At 39.9% G+C, this 9,495-nt stretch overlaps 1 protein-coding gene across 1 annotated transcript in view; it reads left to right on the forward strand.

Annotated features, from left to right (window-relative positions):
* The window catches only part of LOC307039325 (potassium voltage-gated channel subfamily B member 1-like), a 35,734-nt gene extending 27,050 nt beyond the window's left edge, over positions 1 to 8,684 (forward strand). Inside the window, exon 3 of the mRNA XM_079681255.1 lies at positions 3,043 to 8,684. Within this exon, the coding sequence (XP_079537381.1) occupies positions 3,043 to 4,893 (1,851 nt within the window). The 3' untranslated portion in view covers positions 4,894 to 8,684. The remainder of the gene's footprint in view (positions 1 to 3,042) is intronic.
* The last annotated feature ends 811 nt before the right edge of the window (positions 8,685 to 9,495 follow it).

A 9,495-nucleotide genomic window follows, 5' to 3' on the forward strand; every position in this document is an offset into this window, starting at 1 on the left:
ACACACACATGCGCACACACATCTAGGTTAAGTTTCCAAAGCTGTCTTGTATTCAGCTATAATGATCCATTAGTGACTCTCAGAGCAGGTCAGTGCGTCAAGATGGATTAGAGTTGATCTAATGAGTTTTGTTTCCACTGGACGGTCAGTTTTAGATCTGAGGCTCATTAGCCTACAATACATCTTTCTTGACTTTTGAAATGTTGTTGCTAAATCAACGCACATATGGTGCCACTTCTTGTCCCGACCTCTCTGGATTTAACGTTGTCTAATCATTTGACCTCCACATACTCCAAATCACTCAAATAGTGATATTCTGCAACTAGCTGGAAGTAGTTGTCTTCAAGATTTTTCATCCATTCCTCAGGGGATCAATACCAGGAGGCAGGCTATTTTAGTGAACGCTTTGATAAGAGTTACAACTTTGGTCCACTGTTTATTCACAGCTGATTTATTTGGCTACTTTAGTTGAAATCGTTTAAGTCTTTCTGCCTTCCTGTCCTCTTGCATCTCCACCCCAGCAGCGCTTCTATGACTTTAGTCCCTCTCTCCTCAAAGGCCAAGGTGTAAAAGCAGTCACCTGTAAAGATTAATTGAAGCTTATGGCTGCTGATTGATGCGATGGAATAATCCTGCTCACCGTTGGCCTGGGACATAGACTCCACAGTGACCTTGTGTTGGATTTGACCCCGGCTCTGGGACGCGAATAATAGGTGTGGCACAGGCACCTATCCACAATGCTGCATCCTAATCCCTCGCACTATGACTAGACTGATTGCGCTCAGCAGATTACATCATTAGTGTGTGACTCAACGCTTAAGAGGTTTGTCAGTCGGCTCACTGACCATGCATGGTGTGCTTTGTAATTGTATTGGGGTTTTTCCTGTAGTTTTGGGCATTGAAGTATTGATCAGACTAAATGGAAATGGAGAGACAGAGAGGGTTTTAAAGGGGGGTTTAAAAAATGGATCAAAAAGATCTTTCACTGTCTCTCTCCTCTTCCTCACTCACTTTCTCTCTTTCTCTCTCCATAATGCATATGTCAAAACATGAAGAGAAAGAAAACAAACATCTTCCACAGAGATGGCATTAGCTCTGACCCCATTTCTTTGAAATGCTGACATGGCATTTCCTGAATACCGAGAAAAAGGCAGATTTAATGGGCTGCGACCAAATTTCATCAGAAAAGGCCTTTGCTATTTGTTTGTTTTAGCTAGTTCTGGAATTGAATGTCACCAATAGAACTGCACTGGTTTGACACCTTGAAGTGACGTTTTTCACGGGATTGACCTTCCTCTTACATCGTGGAAGCACTATAATTTAACTTTGATTGAGCACATTAACTTTCAGCATGTAGTTCAGGGGCAACTTCTGCTTTTAGCTCCGCTGGTCCCTGTTACATTCGGCCTTAACATTGAACATTGTCTATAGGCAAAGTAAGCAGTCTGAGTGTGTTGTGGGTGTAGTTGTGAATATTCCTTTTAATGAAAGATTAAAGTTTGTTTAAAACAGGCTCAAGGTAGGGATTAGGACCCTTGCACAAACACAAAACAGATGGCTTCACAGTTGTTCCACATTCAGTGCAATCATTCATCTTTTCTTTCAATCGTTTCAGTCAAGGTGACCATCATGAGTGCAGCGATGAGCGATGTATAGAGATAATGATCAAGAGGCTACCTTCACAAAGCTTAAAGACTGGACTGAACAGGCTATTAGTCTGAAACTGTCCATATATTGTTAGTATGCATAATAAATCGGCTACTTTGCATTTGATTGTCACCTGACCACAACACCCTCAACCTTTATAAAGTCAGCTGTGTTTGAAAGTGACCCTCGACATAACTTTTAATTAGGGATTACCATCCCAAACTACGTGTTTACAGCCAATTTAGCAACTCTCTGAGGCTATACATAGGCACAGCAGTGCTTTGAGCTAAATGCTATCTTCAGCACGCTAACATGCAACGTAATCACACTACCAGGCAGGAGAATAGGGATTAATCAGTGGTGTAGTGGGCGTTGGACGCGGGGGTACGCCGTACCCCCACTTATTTGAAGCATGATTTCTTTTTGTAATAGTCTAATACATCTAAAATCATTGCCAGTGTTATCAGTTGCAAGTGTGTGTTTGTTGTAATAATGACGAAAACATAATAGGCAGATTTCACAGTAATTATAATAAAAACGTAGCTCAAGCATTTATGCAACTTGATTTTACGCGTGTGTGTGTGTGTGAGGGGCAGAACCGTGTGTGTAGGGTGACCAGGTGTCCTGCACTTTGCGGGACTGCACACACAGCATTTTTATTATTTGTCCCACGTCCCACACATTGAGACTATGTCCCGCATTTGAGTGATAGTCGCGCAGAAAGGCCGGATCGGTTCGCTGACAGCCGGCACCGCCCTTTATTATTATATTGTCTAAACGGCATCATGTAAATTGCGCTGACATGCGACACAGAGGTCCCCCAAGCCCCCCCCCCCCCTTCCCGTTGACAGTTCACGAGCGCGTCCATAGTGTCTCCCGTCCAACCACCACCCCGTCCACCCAGTAAAAAAATCCCCACTACACCACTGGGGATTATCTATTTAAAACTAAAACTAAAATCAGGTGCAATATGCAGATGTTTTAGGTATAGACTCAGAGCTATTGACATGTAAAACAAATGTCCATCCATTTACATTGGTGCACCCAGTGAGGCAAGTTTTAAAATACTCCCAAATAAAAGCAATAACCCCAAGGATAATTGACCAAACTGAACAATTGATAGACCAAACACATCCGATTGCAATACGATGTGTTGTGTTGTTTTGTTTCTTACCTCAACTTGTGTTCGTCTTCCCATTAAGACTTTTGTTACATGTCTTGTTTAATTTGTAATGTTTTGTTGTCTGTGGACCTCAGGAAGAGTATAGCTGCCAACTTTGCTGCAGCTAATGAGGATCCAAATAAAGAAAAAAGCACTGGTGTACATGCCTCAGACATTTTCCTGTATTTTTCAGTGTGTTTCATGGTTGTTTTCTTCTGTGTCTTGTTTTCCAGGTCCTGGCAATTATCTCCATCCTCTTCATTGTGTTGTCTACCATTGCCTTGTCTCTGAACACCCTTCCAGAGCTGCAGGACACAGATGAGTTTGGTCAATCCACAGACAACCCGCAACTGGCCCATGTGGAAGCCGTGTGTATCGCCTGGTTTACCATGGAGTACCTTCTCCGCTTCATCTCCTCCCCAAGCAAGTGGAAGTTCTTTAAGGGTCCTCTAAATATCATTGACCTGCTGGCCATCTTGCCCTACTACGTCACCATCTTCCTGACAGAATCCAACAAGAGTGTGCTGCAATTTCAGAACGTTCGTCGCGTGGTTCAGATTTTCCGTATCATGCGGATCTTGCGCATTTTGAAGCTGGCTCGTCACTCTACAGGTCTCCAATCTCTGGGATTTACTCTCAAGAGGAGTTATAATGAGCTGGGCCTGCTCATTCTCTTCTTAGCCATGGGCATCATGATATTCTCCAGTCTAGTGTTCTTTGCAGAAAAGGATGAAGAGGATACCAAGTTCAAAAGCATCCCAGCTTCCTTCTGGTGGGCTACCATTACTATGACAACAGTTGGCTATGGAGATATTTACCCAAAAACCCTGCTGGGAAAGATAGTTGGGGGTTTGTGCTGTATCGCTGGAGTACTGGTGATAGCCCTGCCTATCCCCATTATCGTGAATAACTTCTCTGAGTTCTACAAGGAGCAAAAGAGGCAGGAGAAAGCCGTTAAAAGAAGGGAGGCTCTGGAGAGGGCTAAGAGAAATGGTAGCATTGTTTCTATGAACATGAAAGACGCACTTGGCCGCAGTGTAGAGCTCATGGATATAATGGTGGAAAAAAGTGATGAAAATAAGGAGAAGGGGCAAGATAATCACATTCCTCCTAGTTTGGAAACAGAGACACCTAAACTCAAGTCACATATGAGCCCGCGCAGCCCCACCAAGACCCTCGAATCGAGTTACCAAGAGCAGGCTAAGCCGTCAAGCAATCCTCAGCATCTTAGTGCACAGAAACTGGAGGAAACGTACAACAAGATGACTGGGGTCTCGCCACAATCCGACCTCATAAAGAAAAAAGGCCCACTGCCTAAAATAGTTAGGCAGAGAGCTGAATTAGAGATGGGAACCATTCCAGCTGAAGCCATCTCAAGCAAAAGAGAGACAGTTTCAGACATGAGGAGCATGTCCAGCATTGACAGCTTCATCACATGCGCCACTGACTTCCCTGAAAGCTTTCGTTTTTCACACAGCCCCATCACAAGCATGCTAGGTAGAGTCAGCACCAATCCTAGCCTGGAGCCCACCTTGGAGAATGAGCATGAAGGATCCCAGGGCACCACCACCCCCGTGACAGGGCGAGGCACCAAGCTGGGTCCGTACTCTGACAGGCCCAGAGATCTGCGCTCAAACAACCCGCTCAAAAGCCACTCGCTCAACGTTAATTTCAGAGCTGGGGAGGATCCAGGGACAGGGGCCTTCTCAGACAGCTCGTCAGTCCAGAGCCCTGAGGTGTCTGTCTACACAACTGCCAGAAGCAGCACTCCCAGCAAGAGCCCGGAGAACTTACTGCCCAACAGCCTCTTCACATTCCACGACTCATCCGTTAATACATTCATAGATGCTGACACAGATGAGGAAGAGCACATGCTTGATGGTTCAGGCAACAACACATCCCAAAGACTCATGGAAAAAGCCAGCCATCACTCCAGCTTCCAGCAAGGTCCCAACCGTATGGAGGGTCTGCAGAGGAGGCTGGGGAACAGGAAACTGCCGCTGGAAGGACAGGAGAACCATGTGGCTCAGGAACTACAGCCACTTCAGGGAGAAAACAGCCACTCTAAAGCTTACAATAAGTGAGAGACCATGAAGGAGGAAGCCACTATGGAAGTACAAGAAGCACAGTGAACTCAGAAAACTCCCAAAAATATGAAAGGCACTGAAAACATTTGTAGGAACATTTATATAATTACAAAAATATAATTATTCTCCCGTGAAAATCGTTTTGGACAATGGGAAGGAGTTTAGCTTTTTGCTCTTTAACTTTTTCCCACTAAGGACTGTAATCGCTTTTAAATTGTCAAGAAAAATGTTTGTTTAGTTCAGATCCTTATATAATAATTCCAGTCTAGTTGTAAGAGTATATGATGTAATTTTTATAAGCAAATCCTATTTTTCTGACATCCATACCATACCACTTTAAAGCCACAATAGCAGAAGCTGTCCAAACAGTAGCAAACAAAAAAGGGCATTAAATCAAAACGTGAAGGTCCTTCAGCTGAGATAATAACTACGTTGTTGTGTGAAACGGGAACTTACATTTGAATGTATTGGTTACAGTATATAAATGTTGGAAATGTTTATTTAGATTCATTTAACTTCAACCTTTGTGTTTGTGTGAAAAGAGAGAGACAGAAAGACTGGCGGAAAATAAATATACCATAGAGTATAATAATTATGATGTAGCGTTCGTGATCTTCTAAGTGTGCACTTGATGGAGATCACGTATTTCAGTCTGAGTTTGATGTCGCTCATATTTTTTACTGCACAGAAAACCTTTTTAGACAACACGCAGAGAGACACTGTGAGGCTGTATCCATACATTTCACTTTTTTGTTCCCAACTGCAACCAAGAGAGAGCACCTTAAATATTATAATGTTTTATTATGAACACAGAAAAAACCTCTTTATTCTTGTTTGTGTTGGTGTTTGTGTTGTTGAAATCAAAGTTTAAATATGGAGAAAATCTAAAGTCTAATCTTTTATTTATAAACTTTCTCAAAGGTGTTTTAGAGGAGATATCATTCCTATCGTAGCTGATAATCTGAACTTTATATACATTGACAGTGCTTATGAGCTGCAAAGAAAGCATTGTGTGGATATTGAACTTGTATAACTGCAACAGCAGAATATAACAAAAAAACAATGTATCGTACAAGGTGAAGAATGAAAATAATTTATATTTTTAAGATATTTTCTAAAACAATAGAAAAATATATTGTATTAATCTTGCAGTTTTGCATTTAGATTTAGTATGTATGGCATAGTATGTGATGGAGTTGCATCTGTAAGGCAATATACTGTTGTAGATGAATTTGTGTTGTTTGCTACTGTCTACTCGTAAATGTCCGTCCCTCTCTTGTTTGTGCAATGTGAAGAACCAAAGAACTGTTCTTTCTGATAACTCGTAGATTATGGTAAGTTTTACTGTTTTACTTAAAAAGTGTAAGAAATGTAAGCATTCCTTTTCTAAATCTGACATAATTCAGGGAGCCATACTTGCTCATTTGGTAACAACACGTAAGAAAGCTGTAGAGAGGAAACGAAGGAGGAACCCAGCACTTTATTTTATATTTATTTTGAAAGCTAATTTGATTATTTACACACTGTAGATCTCGGCAAGTGGTCTGCTTTCAGAGATCCTCAACATCACGCTCATATGAATTAACATGACATTTCTTACAAACATAAAGCCACCTCGCAGCAAGGGGACACAAACAGCATGGAGGTCCCATGTAGGCCGCTTTAGATCAACCAAATATCCTGCCTCCTGCTTCTATGTATCCACATAACTCCAAACACATGATCATCCAGTGCTTTGATGGTCCTTGTAACATGCAAATATGGTTTAATAGCATTTATTACTTTAAAACATGAAATCCAAGCATGCTACAAAGCGTCTATTTTTAGTATTGGGTGTCTATACGCTTAAAGATATTTTAGATCACTGCACATAGCATGAGTTAGACATTTCTGTGCCTTTGTTTTAAACTTACGCCTGCCGCACACCCAACTTGACAGTTTCTGACAGCCCGAATGACAATTAAACAAACTGTGCAGCAAATCAACACGAACAGAACTGGGTCATCGAGCTGTCAGACTGCTATTAGAGCTACAACCCTCCCTCTGATGTCTTTCCTGTACACCTAAACAGTTACGTGAAAAATACCCAATACGCGAAAACAAGCAGGTGCAGACCTACTAAGCGAAGTGAACTTCCACTGTTTCCATGGTGATGGTTAAGATGACTGGATGGCTCGGATTCGATGCAAGCATGTAGCCTAATTTGTACAGATGGATTCCTTAAAGACTCAATATACATTATTAATATACACAGTGTTTACATCGTGTTCATGAATTCATTAAAGCACTCTGTCATGTGTTTTTCACTCCTCATCTGTGGCTTCAGTCTGGTGGATTTAATTATCTAACAAATATGTAAAAGTAAATTGGATTGTGGGCCTTGAAGTCAGACTTACACATCATCCCTTTATGCAGTGTTTTTCATGGAAACACTGACACATCTCAGAACATTGCAATAGTGTGAAGGTAGATAAGAAGGTCGAGAGCTGGATTACAGCTGACCCCCCAATGATAGCTGCATTCTTCACCTCCTGTTGTGTTCTTCCATTACCTATTTTGCCCAGGATGACAGTGCAGAAATGGCAGTTGGGTTGAGGCATCCTTTTGAGGATGTGTTCATTTCTGTGATCCTATAAATATCTTCCTTGGCATGAAAATAGAGAGTCTGGGCCAGAAGGAAAAGGCTCAGTTACACCAATGTCTGGGCGGATTGGGTCATAGAGGAACACATTTTGTAACAAAAGAACAATGGCAATGGTGCTCTAGGAGGAGATTCAGGTGATAAGGTGGCGGGGTTACCTTGGTTGGGTATTAGCTAATGGTTACACAAGCCAAAAAAACGTTATGACATCATACAGTGGCCAAAATCTGATCAGCTCCTTTTCAGACAGGTTAAATGGATCAGGAGAAAAATTGAATTCAGAATCTCTTTACACAGAGGGGACACATGTTTATGTATGAAATATAGGACAACATTTATTTTGCATAATAGGTGACCTTTAAGTTAAAATACAGAAACAGACACTGGTGCGTAGGATTTGTTACAGCAGGTAATGGGATAGAAATGTCAAACTACAAGATGACTTAGAATAATGAAGGCATAACAAGCACCGGAAAATACTAAATAGGTAAAAAGGGAGTTTGTGTTACAAAGTGAAAACTCATTAACATTCATCACACAACAGTCAGACATGCAGTAAATGCCGACTAATTGGAAGTAAGCCTCTTATTATAGTGGTCTTAGTTCCAAACAAGCCATGGTCAATGTTATTGGTTACAATTATTTATTTCTGTTGGATGAAGGTTAACAATGTCCCTATAGTTTCTTTCAGTCTTGTTTTCTAAACTGCACTTTATTTATTTATCTTTTTTTAAATGCTCTGCTTTCTAGTAAACATGCGTAGAATAAAAGGCTCCAATACTATTTCCAAAAGCACAAAGTAGAAATTCAATAAGTATATGTTTTTTCTCCAAGCACAATACATCACACTAGAGTTTAAAGCCAAATCATTTCGTTTTCGGAATCATCCCTCTTGTTGAGGTTGTTACTCTCGTCTGTTCATCACACACAGGTTTGTATTTTACCCTTACTGTGTGTGAGGTTTGTTTTGTAAAGTTTCATACTTTGTTCCAGTCGACTTCGTAGACTATTATCTTTGTGGTTTCCTGTTGTTCAACGCATGTAGCGCTATTAAACTTTGACACACAAAAATTGTAAATATTATCTAAGAAGCTATAAGACAATGTGAATGATCAGAAATGTTGACACAACTTTCTAATTTTACTGACTGATGCTTAATAAAATACAATAATCCAGTGTTGGTCCCTCAATCAATTAACTCTGCTTTCGTAAATACCACTGAAAACAAATACCAGGATTATAATGCATGAGCTAACAGTGACAATGTGCAAGCTTTGGTTTGTGTAATGAATCTGTGTGTTATACAACAGCACCCTCCAGTGTTAGGTTCTGTGTTCAACCTAAAGAAGCAAACACAAACATACATAATGACACGTGATTATATAATTTGAAAGGATACCACAAAAAGTTATTTTCATTATCAATTACTCTATCAATTATCTCTAAACTAAACTAAAAATGTCCCTCAGAATTTCCTACAGCCCAAACTGACGTTTTAAAGGTTGTGTTATGTCTAAACAGTCCTTAAATATTACATTCAGATACATATAAAACTAAAAGAAGATGCAAATATATTTAAATCTATTAATATGTTAAATTGTTTTGCCTTGTCTAATGTAAATATGTTCCAGTAATGGACAGTAACTTCATTTAAATTACATGCTGTACAATTACGTTGTATTGACTTGATACTGACACTTTTTATGATATAGAAAATTATACTTCTTTTTTACAAAGGTCTTTAAATGTCATAAACATATTGAAGCCCAATATGTCTATGACATTTTTATAACCTACTATAAGATCAATTTTATAAAAAAAAAAATTATACTGCTAAACCTTTTTGAGTCAGACTTAATTATATTTGACTTTTCTAATTATACATAATATATTTAATTTGTAATTACATATGTATTATATGATATACTTACTTCATATGTGTTATGTGACATGACGTC

The sequence above is a fragment of the Notothenia rossii genome, assembly GCF_949606895.1.
Source record: "Notothenia rossii genome assembly, chromosome: 5".
NCBI classification, from domain to species: Eukaryota; Metazoa; Chordata; class Actinopteri; order Perciformes; family Nototheniidae; genus Notothenia; species Notothenia rossii.